The 20,415-nt window shown below is 39.4% G+C and overlaps 1 protein-coding gene across 1 annotated transcript in view; it reads right to left on the reverse strand.

Annotated features, from left to right (window-relative positions):
* Positions 1-2,846: 2,846 nt before the first annotated feature.
* LOC146331027 (uncharacterized) overlaps positions 2,847-20,415 on the reverse strand; it is a 48,342-nt gene continuing 30,773 nt past the window's right edge. The window contains exons 4-5 of the mRNA XM_084742779.1: positions 9,174-9,769; positions 2,847-3,188 (exon numbers count right to left, since the gene is read on the reverse strand). Coding sequence (XP_084598905.1) covers positions 3,161-3,188; positions 9,174-9,769 — 624 coding nt within the window. The 3' untranslated portion in view covers positions 2,847-3,160. The remainder of the gene's footprint in view (positions 3,189-9,173; positions 9,770-20,415) is intronic.

Raw genomic sequence — 20,415 nt, forward strand, 5'->3', positions numbered from 1 at the left:
CTGTCGCTGACATCAACAGACACCTGGACAATCTCTGCATCTTTATTTTCCTTAGATTCAATTTGAACTACAATGCAACAAGATTGTATAACAAAAAGAAAGATGATTTTTTTTTTTTTTTTACAAAAGTGTGAATCTAACCTTTCCTGTCAGTCTATAATAACGTTAGCACAGCAGCCAAAAGAAGCTGAGGTCTGCCAACAGGATCATCATTATCAGATTACAAAAAAATAGTTACTATTATCATCCCAGATTATATTTGAAAAGTATGTAATTATATTACACACAATATAACACCTGTAGTTTATTTATAATGCATTTTATTTGCATTGATATTTAAAGAGAAAAAATAATACTTGTGGAATCAATTTCTAATAAGTTGTAATATTTTCAATGCTTAATTTTGAAGTAATCCAAATGTATTCAGATAAGATTACATATTTAGTAACCCTAACTCCAACACTTCAGTCACATGACTTACTTGTTTTTACCCAAGTAAGCAGCTACACAGCATTCAACTCTAAATAAACTTTCAATATAGGTTAGAGTAATGAAAAAGTATGTGTTATCATCATAGTAATGTTTCTATTACCATTAAATATCAGTTACAGTAAACTGGTCAGTTTTATTTTTCAGATTCAGGTTCCTTGTAGCTGACTTCAAGTAAAATATTGATTAAAATATTTAAGCAAATGAGTGTTCTTACCTCATCACTCTATTTTTTTATCCAAATACTTTAGTAATTTCTTACAAATTCCCTTTTATACTGAGTGCCATTGAAAACAAAACTATTTTTATGTCTAGTACAGTATGTTAAATACAAAATCTCATGTCACTTTAATGTTTTGTAGAACTCAAATGGTGAAATTGTCACAGTAATGTTTATTCTCCCTCTTTGATGGAGCAGCAACCCACAGAAAAACATTCAGATGTTTCATTTTTTTGTGAACTCACCAAAGAATCTTTCTGTCAGATACATCAAAATAAACAAAATTAAAACACACACAATATGCTAATTAGAATAATTTATTAAAAAAAGCAGTGTTGCAAATTCATATAGCCAATGATCAGATTGGTAAAGAGAAGAGATGGATCATTCACAACCAGATTCACAGCTTTGGCCAGATTAGAATCTCTAATTAACCTAAACTGCATGTTTTTTTTTTTGAGTGTGGGAGGAAACCGGAGCACCCAGAGAAAACCCACGCAGACACGGCGAGAAGCAGCCTCTGCTCATGTCTGTGTGAGGTGACAGTGCTGATCACCGCACCACCGTGCCACCCTGTAGGGCTGGGTACCGTTTTAAAAAGATGATACCAGTACCTGCACTCTTAGGCTGGGCTGCACCAACAAAGATTCACTTTTAAACCTAATTAAATCATGGTTTGACTTTTTATCGTGTTGCACCAAACTTTTAAACTATCTTAAAATGGAGAAAGGTTAAATTTAAACCTTCGTTTAATGTTTTTACTCTAAACCAAGACTAAATTTAATTTTCTTGTACCAAAACTTTAAACTCTAATTTAAACTGTCATCCAGTAGTAACTTTAACAGGGAAAACATTTTTTGGTCAAATTAAGCAGATCTTGATTGTTTACCCCTTTTATATTTACTAGGTCCTGACAGCATTCAAATTTAATTTTTCACATTTTCTTTATTTTAATTTGGGTATGCAAGCATTTTGATCAAACTGTTTGGTTCACATGATTTCCTAAACCGAGATTGGTTTTTAATTGTGCAACAGAGCTCTGCTTAATTCAAAATTTGGATTTTCTCACTTAATCTAAGTTTTGTTTTGTTTTGGAACAAATCTTAGATGAAATTAATCTTTGATGGTGCAGCCCAGTCTTAAAGTGATACCGATACCAATAAAGTTGTTATTTGGTACCTTTATTTGCCCTACTTATGTGAATGGAAGTGTTCCTGAAATGACATAACATACAAACACAACTGCAACACTACAAATGTCTTTAAAGGTTTTGAGAAAACAAAGAGCAGACAGGGATGGCTGGATATTGATACTTGATACCTGTACCAACACCCAGCCCTACTGATATCTCACTGTCTGCTCTTTGTCTTCTCCTCTCCTATCACACCTTCGCAGTCCTCAGGATCCTCTCCAGCATGTGTCGGTCCTTGTCAGCAATGATGTCATTCCACAGATCGTTGAAGTCCTTGTGAAGGGCCAGTTGTTGGAGGACGGCGTGTCCGTGGGGCCTGTAGAGAGATACGCTTCTTATTTAGCACCTCAGTGTTCAAAGCAAAAGACTGAGCAAAGACAATTTCTCACACAAACCACAAAATTCATCTATAAAATCTTTTCAGCACTGTGTTTAGAGTCTTACCAGTCCTCAGTGTTGATCAGCTTGAAGCACGTGGACAGACCCTCTGCAGGGTTCGACAGCCGCGGGAGCTGCTCAACTTCCTGGTTGTCAGCTGTCTGGAGGGTGCTGTCTTTCTTCTTGCCTCCATTGCTGGTCTTGGCGGGCTTTCGAGTCGTCCCGCGACGAGGTCCTGTTTTCTTCTGCGGGGCATGATTTGGGGGAGGAGCTGGTCTGACAGGCGTCACTGCAGGCACAGGTGTGAATTCTGGATCTTGCACTTGGTTGTTCTTGATGTTCTCCTCCCTGCGTTCATGGCTGTTCATCCTCGTGTTCTTGTTTTGTACATTCAGTTGTCTTTTTGTCTTCAGTTCTTCACTCCTGACTGCAGGGTTCCTTTTCGGTTCCTTCGGCGGTTTAGGCGAATGGTGGACGCTGTTTCCGTTGAGGTTTTCAATTCTCCTCTGTATTTCCTCTACCTTACCTTCAACTGTTTGGAGTTTGCATCCATATACTTGTTTGTCTGTTGAGATTAAGATCAAAATATGTGTCAGTTACATTTCTACCTCCAGTGAGCTCCAACCAGGATTTCAACATTGAGTTCTAGTTTGTTGGTACTAAAATATGATCTGTATCCAGATAGGTTACCCTGACTGTTTTACGGATTGCGTTTACACCAAACACAGACTAGACTCACACTTGCTCCAGATGTGACCTGGAAGATCTGATCACAAAGTGTTCACACCTTAACATTAAGGTGCGTTTTTCGTTATCTGGATAAAGATCATATTTTAATACCAGGTGTAAATGGGGTGTAACACAGACCGAGACCAGCAGGTTTAAATGATTCTAAGCAATAATAGAAACCTCTTTTTTTTTTTTTTTTTTTAAACATATTTTTATTGACTTTTCAACATAAATGTGATTTAACAACATAGTGCCATTTACATTCTCAGCAGCATTCTTAGTAATAACAAATAAAGTAATAAAGAATGATAAGGAAAATAAAATACATGTTTGGGAAACAAAACAAAACACCACCACCCACCACCAAATTTTAACACGGGCTGTCAAGTAACTCATCCAGCCGAATCCACAGACCCAACAAGAAAAAAGCTGGGGTGGGTTGATCTCCCTTTAAGACCTGTTTTCTAAATTCCCAGCCTCCTCAGGTAGAAGAAGGAGAAAAAAATAAATAAATAAATAAATAAACGGATAAATACATCCTGTCCTACAGATAGGGCATAGACACTTTACACCGGATAAGTCACAGAAACATTCTAGGGTCTAAGAGAGAAAGAGTATTCCAATCCAGTGTAAATCTCCCCTTTTTAATGATGTCACGTAAGGATGGAGGCAGATACCTTAGGCTGACCAGGATCTCTCAAACAGTTCATCATTTCCCTTTACATGTGCAGTTAGTCTTTCCAGTGGTAAGATACTATAGGTCTCATGAAGCCACTGTTTGACTGAGGGAGGCCTCTCACTGATCCACTGCTTTAAGATGCATCTTCTAGCCAAAAGTAAAAGTTTATCACAGAGTTTGAAGTTCACTTTGCTTAAGGACAGCGTTTTAGAGGGCAAGCCCAAAATAAAGAGGCCTGGGTATTTAGCAACCTTTACTAAAAAAATCTTACCCAATTCGTGTGCTATATTACTCCAAAATTTAGAAATCCCGGGACACTCCCAAAAATTATGAAAGTATGTTCCAATATTTCTTTTGCATTTATTACAAAGGGGGGAGATCTGGTTATTTATTTTGTTACGTATCACAGGTGTGATATGGCATCTGTGCAAAATTTTAAATTGAGTTTCTCTCATTCGGTTGCAGATAAAAGTAGACTTAACAGAAGAGATTGCTTCTTCCCAGTCATCCTCAATATATTCACCACTGAGATCACCCTCCCATTTCTGTATAACCTTGCGTATGTCTGAGGGATCTATAGAGCAGAATAATGAATAGGAGTGCGACAGAAAATGTTTTATATCTCTTCGTTTCAATATAAATAAATCTATGTCGCTAAAAGGAGGTGTGTCTGGAGGGAAATTTTCCATTTTCGACTGGATAAAATGTCGGACCTGTAGGTACCCAAAAAAATGTGCTGAGGGGATGCTGTATTTTTCTTGCAGTTGCTGAAAAGACATCAGTATGTTTTCCTGATACAAATCTCCGAGAAGCCTGATCCCTTTTGCATGCCATATATCGAATACACTATTTCTAATTCCAGGACAAACCCTTCATTTTTAGTCAATGGTATTAGACCATATGCTGGCGTGTTCTTCCCTACAAATTTAATCATATCTTGCCAGACTTTGATAGTATTGTGAATGATAGGGTTGTCCTTAATTTCGGGGGTAGTTCTAGCAGCACTCGTTAGCTTACTTAATAGAGAAAAGGGAGTAGTAAACCATTCATCTATGCTGGTCACTGAGTTTAAATGTGACTGCAGCCACCCCCAAATTATGCGGGTGTGGCATGCCCAGTTATAAAATCTCAGATTGGGTAAGGCTAAGCCTCCTCGTCCTCCTGGCAGCTGTAAAGTTTTCATCCTAATCCTCGGTTTTTTATTGTGCCAGATGAATCTTGAAAATGTTCTCTCCAGGTCCAAAAGCACTTTCTTGGGTATCCATAACGGAAGCATCTGTAAGGGGTAAAGTAATCTGGGGAGTATGCTCATTTTTATCAAACTAATTCTGCCTATCCAAGAGAGAGGGAGGTCATGCCATCTCTCCAGGTCTTTTTTAATAGCTCCAATTGTAGATGTGAAATTAAGTTTCCACAGATCCCCAGCATTGGGTGACACTTTAATTCCAAGATAGACAAAGCCAGATGTGGCCCATCTAAACGGGAAATTAGACAATGAATTTATACTTCCAAAGTTTCCTAAAGGCATAGCTTCCGATTTAGTGTAATTTACTTTGTAACCTGATATTAAACTAAATGCATTTATAACTGATAGAATAGCCGGAACTGAAATCTCAGGACTTGTAACAAAAAGTATAATGTTGTCCGCATATAAAGCCATCTTGTGTACAGTCCTGCCCAAAGTAACACCATGTATATCTTTGTGGTTTCTAATACATTCTGCAAGAGGCTCTAGTGTAAGGGCAAAAAGGAGGGGGGAAAGGGGGCAGCCCTGTCGCGTCCCTCTGTGAAGTGGAAAAGGGGAAGAGCGGACACCATTGGTCAAGACGCAAGCCTCAGGAGAATGATAAATTATTTTAATCCAATTTAAAAATTCCCCCCCTAATCCAAATTTATCAAGGACATCCCACATGAACCCCCATTCCACCCTGTCAAACGCCTTTTCGGCATCTAGTGAAATGGCAAGCGTTTTTTGTTTTGTTTGTGAAGAATATTGTATAACATTAAGAAGCCTCCGAACATTAGAATATGAAAGCCTATTCTTAATGAACCCCGTCTGGTCAGCGTTTATAAGTAAGGGTAGATAATCTTCCAGTCTCCTAGCTAGAATCTTAGAGAGCAATTTGCTATCTACATTTATAAGGCTTATAGGTCTGTATGAGCCACACTCGTCTGGTGGTTTGTTTTTTTTAGAATTAGGGAAATATTTGCTAAATTTAGTGTAGTTGGAAGGAAACCTTTTTTGAAAGAGTCTAGGTACATATCAGTAAGGGGGTCCACTATAACCCTGCTCATTTTCTTGTAAAACTCTGGCCCATAACCATCCGGTCCTGGTGCCTTTCCAGATTTAAGTGTACGGATGGCGTCCAGGACCTCATCTTTAGTGATTGGCCTATTTAGAACTGCCTGTTGTTCTTCAGTAAAAGAGGGCAGTTTAATCTTTTCAAGAAAGGACCTTCTCAAGTCATCTGATGTATCACACTCAGAAGAATATAACTGAGAATAGAATTGTCTCATTATAGCATTATTTTTTTTTGATTCATAAAATCTATCTCCATTATTGTTTTTAAGTGATGATATCAAATTAGTATCACTTCTGCCCTTAGCCAAGCGGGCGAGGAGGCGACCAGGCTTATTACCATGTTCGTACAGCCTCTGTTTTGCAAACAGGATAGAAGTTTCTGCTTTACTAGTTAAAAGCTGATTTAGTGTGGATCTTGCAACTTCCAGTTTCTTTAAAACATCCTTAGAGATAGATACTTTCAATTGTTTTTCTAAATCTTGAATTAAGCGTTCTAATTCAAGTTGCTTTTTTATTGCATTTCTTTTTAGAGCTGCTGTATAGGATATAATGGACCCCCTCAGAAACGCCTTAGCTGTTTCCCATAGTAAAGAAGGATCTGTACCAGGAGTGTTATTTGTTGACATAAAAAATTCCCATTGTTTTTCAAGAAAATTCATGAATGGGGGACTACTCAGGAGTGAGGGACTGAGCCGCCAGTGGCGAGTGGAAGGATCAAGATAAGGAGGGGAAATAACTATAGATACTGGATTATGGTCAGACAGTGTACATATGCCAATAGAGCAATTTTTAACTCTATCTAATACCTCTCTGGAAGTCAGAAAATAGTCAATTCTTGATAGAGATTGATGGGGATGTGAATAAAAAGTATAATCTTTAACCCCTGGATTTGTGACCCTCCAAATGTCAAAAAGATTCAAATCTACACACAATTCCTTCAATCTTGCTGTCTTATTTGAAATAGAAGGTTTTGGTGGGGATTGATCAATACTAGCATCCTGAACACAATTAAAATCTCCTCCAATAATTGTGAGAGGAGTCATAATTGGAGAGATTGCAGCAATTAATTTAGAGAAAAACGGGGGCTCATACTTATTAGGGGCATAGACAGAACCGATAGTAATACGTTCCCCATACAGAAAACCGGAAATAATGACCTCATCTAAGGTAAAAGGCATTTTTTTTATGTATAAGTATAGCAACTCCCCTGCTATGAGAATTAAAAGATGAATAAAAAACTTGGCCTACCCAGCTTCTCCTTAATTTAATGTGTTCCAAATCTGTCAAATGTGTTTCCTGTAGAAGAACAATTTGTACATTTTCCTTTTTTTAAAAATGAAATGATCTTCTGTCTTTTCACAACATGAGTAACCCCCTTGACATTCAAAGAAATAATTTTAGCATCACACATTGTTATATGGTGTAATAATTTAGGCTACCCATAATACAAGTTCCATGTAAGGTGAGATCAGAAGCTATGTCTAGTATTAAATATGTGGATCTTAGCGTGAATGTATTACAAAAAAATATCCAAGGCTTCAATGGTGGCGGTGGTGGAAAAGAACACATAAAGGTACTGTTAGACAAAACTTTGCCCACAAACAATGGGCATAGAACAACGAAAATAGCCCTAACGGGTCTAACAACTCGCATGGAACAAAACCAGGAACAACAGGTTTGTAAAACACTCAAGAAGGGGTACATGACGCTGAAAGGGATTGATGCACCAAAGAAGAGCACCGGTATCAGTGATCCAGCCACCCCGACAGAGTTTGCTAGACAACCGCACCAATAAATCTCCTCAACCCCCTCCCTCCCGCCCCATCAACCCAAAGCATCTCTTTATACATTCAAAAAGCCATACCTCAAGATATTTCAAAATGAAGTTGACCACAGGATCAAAAAAAAAGAAAAAAAAGAAAGACATGTCATTTTTTGCATGTCCATAGCTGCTCACATAAAGTAGTGGACCAGCTTCTCATGATATATTGCCTGCAGCCATGGGAACCCTGAATTATCAACAACAAAAACAAAAAAAGTAGTGAAACTATATAAACAATGCAGTATGTCATTGAAGTTTTGTGTATCATCAGGAGCTGCACTCAGAGCCACTATGTGATGTGTTTACTCAGTATTAGGAAAGTCACGAACTCTTAAATCTCCGGGCGGCAGCATTGCGCTACGCATGTATGAAGAGAGTTTCAGTTCTTACTTTGATCATGGCAGTCTATCCAGAAAGCGTTGTGCCTCTCCCGGGGACCGAAAGGTACACCTCTCTCCATTGTGAGTGAGGCTGAGGATAGCCGGGAAGCGCATAGAGAAGCGGATGTTCAGTTCAATCAGTCGCTCACACACCTTGTTGAAACTGCGGCGTTGCTCCTTAACCGTGGCAGAAAAATCCTGTTGAATAAACACCTTTTGACCATCGTGCAGCAGTTGCCGTTGTTTGCTCAGCCCAGCCAGGACCCGTTGTTTATCCCGGGGGTTGTGTAGCTTAAGGATGACGGGTCTAGGGCGATCCTCCCTCGGTGGTCCGAAACTTCGGTGAGCCCGGTCGATTTTTTGCCTCGCTTAGTGTCCAAATTTAGAACTTTTGGAAGCCAGGATTCAAAAAATGCGACGGGTTGGTTACCTTCGGCGCCTTCCTTCAGTCCCACAATTCTAATATTATCCCGCCTCGTTCTGTTCTCGATGTCGTCTGCTTTTTCAGTGAGCTTTTGCAACTTCAGCTCAGCCTCCCGTAGCTTGTGTTCTGTGGCGGTAAGCGCGTCCTCCATTGTGGATACTCGGCGCTCGGCTTCATCCAGTCTTTTAGTGTTGCCATCCACCTGGGCTGTCATTGTTTCTAAAGCAGTGGTGAATTTGGCCAACTTCTCTTCCAAAATCCTGCCGACGCTCTCAGTAACTTCCCGAACAAGCTGTGATGAGTAGCCGTCACCGGAGTCGCCATCTTGTACCTCGCTATCACCTGGTCTACTCCTCAGATTTCTTTGAGCTTTGCCTGCTTTTTCAAACGGAGCCGTGTTACTTTCCCTGCTCGACATTGTCTGATAGTATAATAGAGCCAGACAGAAGTGAAAATGAACTGCCCCTGATCATATATAATGCAAATTAGGTTCGATGTGAGCGGGAGCTCGGTGCCAGTTCACCCTCTCAGCCCGGTGACGTCATATCCCCCCGAAACCTCATTTTTAAAAATTCAAAGTTCGTAGCTCTGCCGTTATGACTCATCAGTTTGTAATAGAAGAACTTACCTGCTCCACTGACGTACGTCATCATCACGGGGAGACGGGACAGTCTTCTTGGGGGTGTTGGAGGAAGTGGAGATGGGGTGACGGGCGTCTGAGGAGGTGACACCTCAACTGGACTTTCGATCAGTGGGATGGCCCTCAGCTCATCTGGAGTGTGAGCATCCAGTGAGCTGATGGAGCTCCGGGGACTGAGGTACAGCTCCTCATCCAGTGATTCAAGGCTCCTCTGGTGTCTTTGGGTCTTGACTGTCTCCCCATTACAAAAAGTTCCATGTTCAATAGGCTTGAGCCTCCGTGCTCGAACTGAGGACTGAGGCCTTTGTCTGTGAACTGCTGGGGGCTGAGGGGGAGGGACGGGGTCCTGCTGGGTGGAGATTCGCAGTCTCTCCAGCACAGCGTTGGCGCATCTTCTGTTTTGTGCATACAGCCTCTCTGACTGACGTTTGAGAGACTCTACGTCAGCCCTCTGCATGTCCAGGATCTTGAACTCACTAGTGTAGACATCTTGTCTCTGGTAGTTATCAGATCTCTGTCATAAATAAGAAGTCATTTCAACAGTTAGTTCAATTGTCCATCCAGAAAAATGTGGTTTTAAAGACATTTTTCAGTTGTGTACAAAACGTTTGATTTTGGTTGAAAGTGAGAGATGAAAAGACGTCTTTTTTATGTTGTCAAAAAGACTATTAGTCAAGGATGTCCCAAATGTGTCTGACTTTGTCTTTTCACCTTTCACTGTCAATCAAAGACTATTAAAGGACGTCCATGTACGTCCCATTTTAATTCAAAGTGAAAGGTGAAAAGTTGTCATTGAAAAGGCTACATTTGGACTAAATTGGACAGACCAAACAAGACACAAATTTCACACGACCCAGTTTTATACATCTATTTTTGGGCTAAAAAAAGGGCCATATTGATCTGATTTAGCCCCAAAAGACAGCTGTATTTCACAAGTGGTTTGCCTATGATTCAGTGTGCTAAACCTTTAAACTGAAAATTTGTATTTTCAGGAGACAGTTCAGCACAAAATCAAAAATATCTCCTCTTAATTTTGAATCTGGGGTGAACTGTCCTTTTCAAAAAGTGTACAAATCACTAACTTGCAGGCTCAATTGTCAGATAAAAGTTGCACTTTACATGGAATTTCAAGACAGAAAATCTCTTGAAAACCAAGTCAGAGAGAATATAAAATACTAATATTATTATTTGGGCCTATAATTAATTACACATTAAATCACTAAAACAATCAGATGTTCTGTATGTGTCTCTGAATAACATTCATATAAGAACAGCAAAAAGTTTTTAAAATAAAATAGTTGTACTTACATCGTCACCAGACCTCGTCCTCCCAAATAGATTGGCCAGAAATGGATCCATAGTTTTCACTAAAAAGTTCCTTAAGTTTCACTAATGAATGGGTTTCTCCAACAAGAAAGTTAGTCCAACAAGAAATATTTTCACCAACGACTGAGTTTCACTAAAGTTTCTCCAGCAAGTAAGAAAAGATATGAGTGTTTGTCTGCTGGCTGTTAGTTTTTTGGCCTTGACGTGTCACATTCTAAATGATGTCACAATGAGACCTGAACGCAGCTCTGCAACATTCTAGATTCTGAGTTTCCATAAAAGGAAAATGTCTGAATTTTAAATAAAAACAAATATTTCTGCTGCTGTTGTGTGAAGCTGATAACCTGGTTTTATTTCACAAAGTGGTTCGGTTTCAAAGAGAAGAATAAAACTGAGTCAAACCCAGTTTCACCTGCTCACAGCGTGTTCACATCTTTCATATAAACTCCTTCACTCGGCCCAAATAAATCTTTACACCACATGTACAGACATCCACCTTTCTACTTATTTTATATTATTTAATTATGTGGATTCAGGTTGTGGAGATACTTGAGTGTGTGATCCATAAATCTGATTTAGAAGGCACTTTCTAATGATAAATTTAAATAACATAAATCATTACTGCAACATAACGGCTTTATTATTAATTACAGCATCAGTCAAAGTCTTTTTTGCGTTATTTTAATTTTTATAAGAAATGGTTGTGATTTTTCCAACAGTGTGCAAAGCAAAACGTAGCAACTTTGAAGAATCTGAAATATCTAAGAGCAAAAAACTTTTGTTCTGTTGCAGGTTGACAGGTGCAAAAGCAAAAACACAGACTGTCCTCTGCACTTGCAATCAAAGATTTAATAACAACAGACAGTAAGATAGTATCGGAGAGTCTTTTATATTTTAGATTCTTAAAATAAAAAGCATATTTTTGCCTTCTTTTCACATTTTTTGCTCACATCATTCCATATAATTCCATACTTTATATGTTTTGATGTCTCCATTATAATGTAGGAAAACAAACACTGAATGTTGAAAGACTTTGACTGATACTTTATATAGTTAATACATTATTTACAGATGATTTATAGATCACATTTATAAGTAAGGCTGGGTTTTGTCCAGAAAGTTTTCACTCCTGGTACAGATAATGATATCTTGACTTCGATACTGAATGATACTTTTTTCAGTACCAATTTTATAAAAAACATTTTAACAAAATGAAATAACAGTAAAATTACAAATCACAGTACAAATCTCTGGTTTTATTTTTCAGCTCCTTGGTACACACGTAATCCTTAAGCCCTCCTCTGGCATTTTTCTCAATTTTTTTTAATTTGGTGATCATTTTGGCTGTGTTACAGCTTCTGGCATGGATTTTTGTATGAACTTTTCTTTTTAGTCAAATTTTTGAAATCCAATATATTTTACTCTTACATGTCATTTATACTCTCTTGATGCATTTTGTACCCTCTGGACACCTTCGTGCCAAAAATGTACACGCACAAAAAAACTGCTATAAATCAATATGTCAATATTTTTTTCTGCTTTTTTTCTGTTACACTTGGTGCAGGTGGTAGAAGGGTTAAAATCCTGAAAAAGGGTGAATGTTTGGTAGTTTTGAGCAAGTCTGAAGTTGTTTAAGTGATTTATGAAAAAATAGTACTTGCTCACTTACTCCTAATGTATTGGTAGAGTTAAGGGTTACTTTATTATGCAATTAAAAAAATAGTAACCTAATACAAGTATCACAATATCAAAATAATGTAACTTGATTACTTTTGGATTATGTCTAATGTTAGCGGCTGTTGTGTTTAGCTCATATTGGTGGTTTGTTTGTGTAGCTATCAGCTGGTCTGTGTAGCTAAAGTTAGTGGTTGGTCTTGCTTGTAAATGTAAAAGTCCCGGTTTGTCGTATTATTGGTTAAGTTTTCTCCCATCTCGCACAGTGTGAGTCATCAACACCCATCTCACTGCACCTTGTAAAGTTATCTCACCTGAATTGTTTTATCCAGAGACTCCTGGTGGTAAGACCCGTTGTTGTGTTGTACATCACAAACACACAGGTATCATAGCTTCGGCAGCTAATGTTAGCTGTTGGAAGGAGAAAGTCATAACCTCACTTCAAAAAATAATTTTAACTCTCTGTAGGCTCAACCTAAAATGATAAAAAATTGCCGTTACATTAATCTTAACTTGTGTTTTGGACAATTGGAAGTGAAATAAAGCCTACTTTACATGTTAGCTACTGTTCTGCAGCTCCACTTCTCTTATTGTTGAAGAAATGACATGACACAACAAAGTTCTCTCCATCAGATGTTCATTTATTTAGCAGTAACCCACTGCGCCTTGACAGACTGTTAGCTTTGGTCTGTTCTTACTGACTGTCATTTTTTCTGTACTCAGGCTTGAGGAGTAAACAGAAGAAAAGTTGTCTTATGTCCTTTTATGTCCATTTTCGTCATGTTATATCCTTTGCGTCATTTTTGTCTTGCTACTTCTTATTAGGTCCCAAGCACCGTCCGGTGCAAGGACCCCATTGGAATCGCTAAAATTATTATTATTATAATTATTTCGTACAATTAATCGCTTATTTGGGAGCCTCAAAAACTCACCGAATTTGGCAGAAAATTCAGCCCCTGTGAAAATTTTGATGTGAAATTGTTTTTGTCTATGGGAGTGGCGAAATGGCTTAGCCTCGCCCCCAAAACTCAGTCAGGGCGCCTTGTACAACCGACATGCACGAAAATCGGTACACATATGTATCACACCCACACGAACAAAAAAGTCTTTGGAGCCATACTCTAAAACCAACAGGAAGTCAGCCATTTTGAATTTTATGGTCATTTTTGGCAATTTTTGGTGTTTTGCATGTTTCATATTTTAACGAACTCCTCCTACAGGATTAATCCGATTGACTTCAGTCGCTGTGTATCATCTACACAAGTTTGTGATCAAAATTATTAAAAGATCTCTGCATCGTTGAAAGGCGTGCGTGCTGCGGAAGGGTGAATTTTGATGTTTCGCCATGAAACACGAAATTGCTATAACTTTAGCACAAATAGTCCAATCTGCACCAAACTTCACATGTTTGATAATAGTCCTGCCCTGAACACACGAATATGAAAATATTCCAGAATTCTCATACCGCCCCCTGGTGGCAACAGGAAATGACATGTTTTACAGTTTGAGGTGCTGCTCTGGACATGTTGACCATATCTGACTCAAATTTGGTCAGGAAGGCCTTAAGACCTTAGTAATGCTATACTATGAAAATTGTGACATATTGTCAAATGGCGTTTTCGTGACGGAGCGTCGATGTTTTGCCAAAAACAAGAAATTGGCTTTAACTTCACTATACTATGTCGCATCTGCCTGAAACTTGACATGTACGTTAGCAGTCCTGCCCTGATCATATGACATGAGTTTCGTTGATGTTTGTGGCTTGGCCACGCCCTTTAAACAGCAGCCCCTGCGGCACGTTTCACCAACATGCATGAAAATCGGGACACATATGTATCACACCCAGACGCACAAAATCCCTCTTGGACCCATGGGCCAAACCCAACAGGAAGTCTGCCATTTTGAATTTTGTGGCCATTTTTGGCGTTTTCCACCTCCTACAGAAATAATCCGATAGACTTCAAAATGGGTGTGTATCATCTAGACAAGTGTGTGATCAAAATTTATTAAAAGATTTGGTCAGCATTGAATGCTGACCAAATCTTTTAATAAATTTTGATCACTGTAGTCAAGTTTTGGTGTCTCGCCATGAAAGACGAAATTGGTATAACTTGGGTGTACATGGTCCAATCTGCACCAAACTTCACAAGTATCATAAAATTCCCAGTCTGAACACATCTACATGACAATCAGGACACATACTCATAATGCCACCTAGTGGCGACAGGAAATGACATTGAATTCTTTAAGGGAACATATGAAGGCCGTGACAATCCGGAGCCTCTTTGCTTGGCACGAATCCTTCACACACACATAACGGGAACAACACTGACATTTCATTTATTTCGGTCTGCAGTGTTTTGAACAGGCATCGACATGGTCATCTGTGTAAAGAACTGATGCGGAAGCTAGACTCAATGAAATATGTACATAAGTATACGTTACAGTGACTTCTAGAGACACTGGCTGTATTCTTTTACTCCGTGAGTCCTGAAGTCACCATCAGGAAACCATCAGCAGGCAGTTTATAACCATGTCAACAATGGGTCCTTGCATGCTGCGACTACAGCACATCTGTCTAATGCATTGAATATCAGCAGTTAATTCAACCACCAGTTAATCCGGAACACTGGCAACCACTTGACTGACTGTTACCCTGCATTACTGCCATCTACTGTGTCAGAGTGTGAAGTGCTGCTGGGATACTGGAGGGGTGTACAGTACAGATCTTCATTGCCAGTGACTGCTTCACTGTTAACTATTGTGCATGACAAAAAGAATAACACGTAATTTCATTGTCTATGTCAGCTTAACGCTTTCAAAATCACCCAACAACCTCTGTTTTAAACTATCATTAGGCTGCATCATCATATCATCCTATTATGTATATTGTTACACACCACTTAAATCATGTATTTAACACGTGCTGCTATGAAAAAACAGAAATTGCTTTCAACTTTACATGCTCATACCTTTCATCTTGTATACTGACTAATTAGTAAATTACCATTTACTGATACTGAGTGTCATTTGCTTTATTAGAAGTTCTTTCAAATCAAACATTTTATGATATGATGAAGAACTAATAACTGGGACCCACTACAGAAAATTTCAGATGAACATTTAATATCCAGAAATTCACATTATAAACATTGACCACACACGGTTCAGCCATGTAGTAGGTTTCCCCAAGTCTTGTCAAATCAACATATCAACAAAAATTCATAGTGAAAGTAAGAACAGCTCAGATGAATCCTGCTGATTCTAAACGCGCCAGAAAAATACCAGAAATACCAAAATACATCTACTACTGGTGAGTAGCAAAATAATGAGAAAATAAGGAAATACAGGCAGAGAGCAAAACAAACAAGAGTAATAATGTCTGAACAGGAGGAGGTAGAAATAAAACTTATATATCCCTACACCTTTCTTACTTTTCTACAACCTGATTAAATAAATAATACAATTCCAGTTTATTTATAATTCAAATATCCACAAACAGTTACAAAATATGTACTCCCCTAACACAACCTATTCTCATCAATACATCTGCCAAACATATATTTTGTATATACATTTTGAAATTGATTTATATTTATTTGTTTCAGCTCATCACCCAACCCACACACATTCTTCTTAGTTGTATGAACACACTGTTTTTTACAATTTAATTCTCCTCTGAAATTATAACCACTGTCCATGTCACAAAACATTTTTTTGAATGTTGCCTGGAAGTGAATTACTTCTTGATTTAAACATGATTATTGCAGTTTTAAATTTGACCAGATCTATGAATTTCAATGCACCTGATGTTAAAAACAGTGTGTTGGTGTGTTCTCTGAACCCCACATTGTGTACTGTCCTGACTGCTCTTTTGAAGTGTGCATAATGGTTGTAAGTTGCTTTTCTAAGTTTTGCCCCAAACTTCCACACAGTAATTCAGATATGGTAATACAAGTGAAGAATACAGAGTGTGCAGTGATTTATGGTCCAGTATTGTTTTGTTTTCCCCAGAGCTGCAATGCTCTTTGCCAGCTTTGTTCTTACATAATTGATCTGAAGTTTCCAGCAGATTTTGTGGTGTAAAATCACGCCCAGAAATTTGGTTTCATAGATTCTTTTCACATTAACATTATTGATCGTCATCTGTTCTTGTGTGTCTGTATTGTGGTTTTCCAAACAACATGTATTTGGTTTTGTTAAAATGTAAAAATAATCTGACAACAACCTGATCATTTGAATCAGGTGTGTTGGAGCAGGGAAACATCTAAAACATGCAGGACAGTGAGCTCTGAGGACCAGGATTGGGAAACACTGGTTTAACATGTTGGGAAATCTGTCCGCTCAATATGAAGCTACAAGGGCAGATATTAGAAATGCATTTATGTAAATGCTTTAAATTCACATTTTCATAATGTTAATTCATATGTTGTTCAGCCTGGCCTCACTCCCAACTCTCCTCATACCAATGATTTGTCATCGCCCCTCTGTGACTCATACAGACACAGGCGGTACCTGTTTGTCACTGAAAGTGACTTTAGTGTAAACCCATCTGCTGCTGTATAAGATACCCCAGACTATTGATATAGGGTTAGGGTATGGTATAAAGGGACAGTTCACCCCCAAATCAAAAATACATATTTTTCCCCTAGTCTGTGCTGTTTATCCAGCTAGATAGTTTTGGTGTGAGTTGCAGAGTTTTGGACATAGCTGTAGAGATGTCTCTCCTCTCTCCAGTATAATGGCACTCAAAGCACCAAAAAAGATATTCCACAGACCTTTAATGAGAGCAGTTTCATGTTTCTGTCTCCTGTACATTTCTTACCTTGCAAGGCAGCTGAATTTGCAAGATCATGGGAGAATCCATCTTACCAGGCTTCAAGTTATCCGTTTGTGTCCGCACCAAAAGTGATGCAGCTGATCAGCATCCATGGAGGCACTAGCAGCAGTTGTTGGTGTGGTTTTAGTCTTTCTGACTGCGTCAAGTCCAGCCACTAAATTGTATCAGTATCAGACCCGAAGGAGCAGTCAAAAATTGTCAGTGGGTGACAAGTTGGGATGAGAACATGTTGTGTAGTTTCATGATCTATTTTGTATATTCTGTTTGTCTTAACACCTTTCGTTGATTTCATTTTATTTGTATGCCAGGCACTGTTGTATCTACTGCCTTAGTGCTACTGCTTACCTCTGTGATGGATTAAAGTGTCATTTACTCCAAACTCAGCCAGGTGCCGAGTGTAAATTAGGAGAGGCAAAAGTAGAAGGATGAGAGAGAAGACAAAAAAAGAAGGAAGACATTGGAATCAATCAAAGACGGAGGACGATGACCTCTTCTACACATGTTTGAAGGTCTTTTATTCTGTTTATCTTGTTTAACATTCTGCTTCACTCCTGCACAAAAGCTTGCGTTCACTCTGCCTCAGTTGAACTGGCAGTGCTGCTGTAATTGTGATTGTAATGTCTGCAGCATTCATTAGCATCTATAATTTTGATCCCCAGTGAGTCTGCACAGTTCTTACAGGCCTGCAAAGTAAAAAACACAAATGTCTTGTGCTAATTGCCTACTGTTTTTCAGATATTTAGAGCAGCAGCTCAGTTAAAGTGATGTCTGGCTGATATAATGAAGGTGTTCCATTTCTGTGTGGAGAGAAAGAACTTGAGTTTGAAGAAACTTAAGCAATAATGCACTATTACTGTTGAAGGTTAAGGCAATAGTTCACCCAAAAATGAAATATCACTCAATATCTCCTCACCCCTGTGCTGATGTAAGGATGGGTGAAGATCTCCAGTTCACAAAACACTCCTGGAGCTTCAGTGGAAAACAGCTTTGCAGCCAAATCCAGTACAATTGAAATGAACGGTGACCAGTTTTAAAATGTAAAAAAAAACACAAGAAACCCACAAAATGTCTCTATACTGCTCGTGTGGTGTAATCCAAGTGTCTGTAAGCTGAGACATTAAAATTTAACCTGAAAAGACAGTTTACAGCATGTTTTTAGCCTAAATGTCACCTGTAACTTCTCAGACCTGATCTGTGTGCACTTGCCTGAAGCAGGTACACAGGCTCTCACTCAAGTGGCACGACTGCAGCAAAGAAATGATGTTCCTCCTCTATGTTGAAATTAACTGTGCTCGTAACAAGTCACAGTTTCTGAGCAGATCTCTCTCTGTTGTCTGAGTTACTTCCGGGTAGCGTGTCAACACAGACGTGAAGGTATCACGAGATCTTGTATATCTTGTGTCGTATCACTTGGGCGAGAGCTTGTGTACCTGCTTCAGGCGTGTGCACGAGGATCAGATCTGAGAGGCTACAGTTGATATTTAGTTTAAAAACATGGTGTAAATGCCGTCTTTTTGGGTCAAATTTTAATGTCACTGCTTACAGACACTTGGATTATACCACATGAGCAGTATGGAGACATTGTGTTGTTGTTTTTTACATTTTAAAATTGGTCACCGTTCACTTCAATTGTACTGGATTTGGCTGTAATGCTGTTTTCTGCTGAAGCTCCAGGAGTGTTTTGTGAACTGGAGATCTTCACCCATCCTCACATCAGCACAGGGGTGAGGAGATATTGACTAAATTCATTTTTGGGTGAACTATCACTTTAAGGGACTGTTATTTACATGAGACCAGGTAGTGTGCATCATTTTATACATCCTGTTTAACCAAAATTTTGAGTTTCCTGCTCCTGATGCTTACCTGACTCTGCTGCTCCCTGCACACCTGTCCCTCCTGTTCTCATCAGACCACACCTGTCCTTTGTTCTCTCATTAAGGCTCAGTGTATGCATACAGACAACGTTCCCTCTCCTCACTGCCACACGCAGAAATGTTTTACTGCTCTTGTGTTCCAGCCATCCTGTTTCTGCTGCTCTGTCTCTTTCTTACCTGTGTTATGTCTCTCAGGCCTTTTTAGAGTCAGTACTGACTGCCTGTTCACCCACTGTAGAACTGTGAGTCTGGTGTTAGAGTCCTGCATGGGTCCAGATTTGCAAAGCTTCACCTGCAAAAGTTGCTACCCAGTACCATCATTTGACAAAATTCACTGATTTTTTTTCAACACCCACAGAATATTCAGTTCTATGAATGTTAGGGGATGAGGGGTGCAACATTAAATTTTCCCAGGAGAAAAAGGAAGGAAGGAGAACTGAGACAATGATGTAAACCAGTGTTTCGCAATCCTGGTCCTCAGGGCCCACTGTCCTGCATGTTTTCTCTGCTCCAACACACCTGATTCAAATGATCAGCTCGTCATCAAGCCTCTGCAGAAGCCTGATAACAACCTGAAACATCAAGAACATCAAGATTCCAGCAAGGAGAGGAGAGAGGGCATCAGAGGCACACCAGAGCTTCCACGTTATGGTTGGCATTCCCCAGGTGATTGGACTGGTGGATGGGACCCTTATCCCCGTGTCCAACCCGTCCATGGACGACCAGGCCTTCATATTTTCATCCTGCGTAAGGGATACTCCGCCATCAACACCCAAGTGGTGATGGACCAGAGGGCTCTTTGGGGATGTTGTTGCCAAGTGGCCCGGCAGCACGCACAACAGTTCTATCTGAGCCGACTTGGCTGTGGGACAAGATGCTGCCAGAGGAGTGTTCGGCAGAGGTTTTTTCCTCGGGGATAGTGGCTACCCGCTCCGAAGCTACCTGCTGTCATCGTTGTCACACAACATTGCTGTGCATGCGCGAGCACGTCTTCCTCCGGAGGAGAATGAAGGGGAAGATGACGACGCATAAGATGGTGTCAACCCCCCGCCCGAACATTGTGCAGCACTGTACAATGCCGGTTTTCAAACGACAAAACATCATAAACATTTTTGCCTGAAGTTCCTGATTTTTCTCCTCCACTTTTCCTGTGCAAACGGTCCATGTCCCACAGTCACCAAAGCATCACAATTACCCTTTATTTCTCCCCACAATAAACCCACTATCATAAAGTGTGGCACCCAAATTCATTTTTAAAACAATTAGCCAATAAAATGTAGGGTGGCCAAGATAGGCAAAACTTGCTGTGTGACGGACCTTTCCTTATATGGACATGAGTGAATCTCTTGAGCGCACTTGGTGCGCTTCTGCAGCTCAGCTTTGTCTCTGGGAGACTGCAGAAGCACGCTCAAGAGACCCCCCATACCCCTTTGTTCCCAATCTCTA

This window comes from Lutjanus erythropterus, chromosome 2 (genome assembly GCF_056507025.1).
Source record: "Lutjanus erythropterus isolate fLutEry1 chromosome 2, fLutEry1.hap2, whole genome shotgun sequence".
NCBI classification, from domain to species: domain Eukaryota; kingdom Metazoa; phylum Chordata; class Actinopteri; order Lutjaniformes; family Lutjanidae; genus Lutjanus; species Lutjanus erythropterus.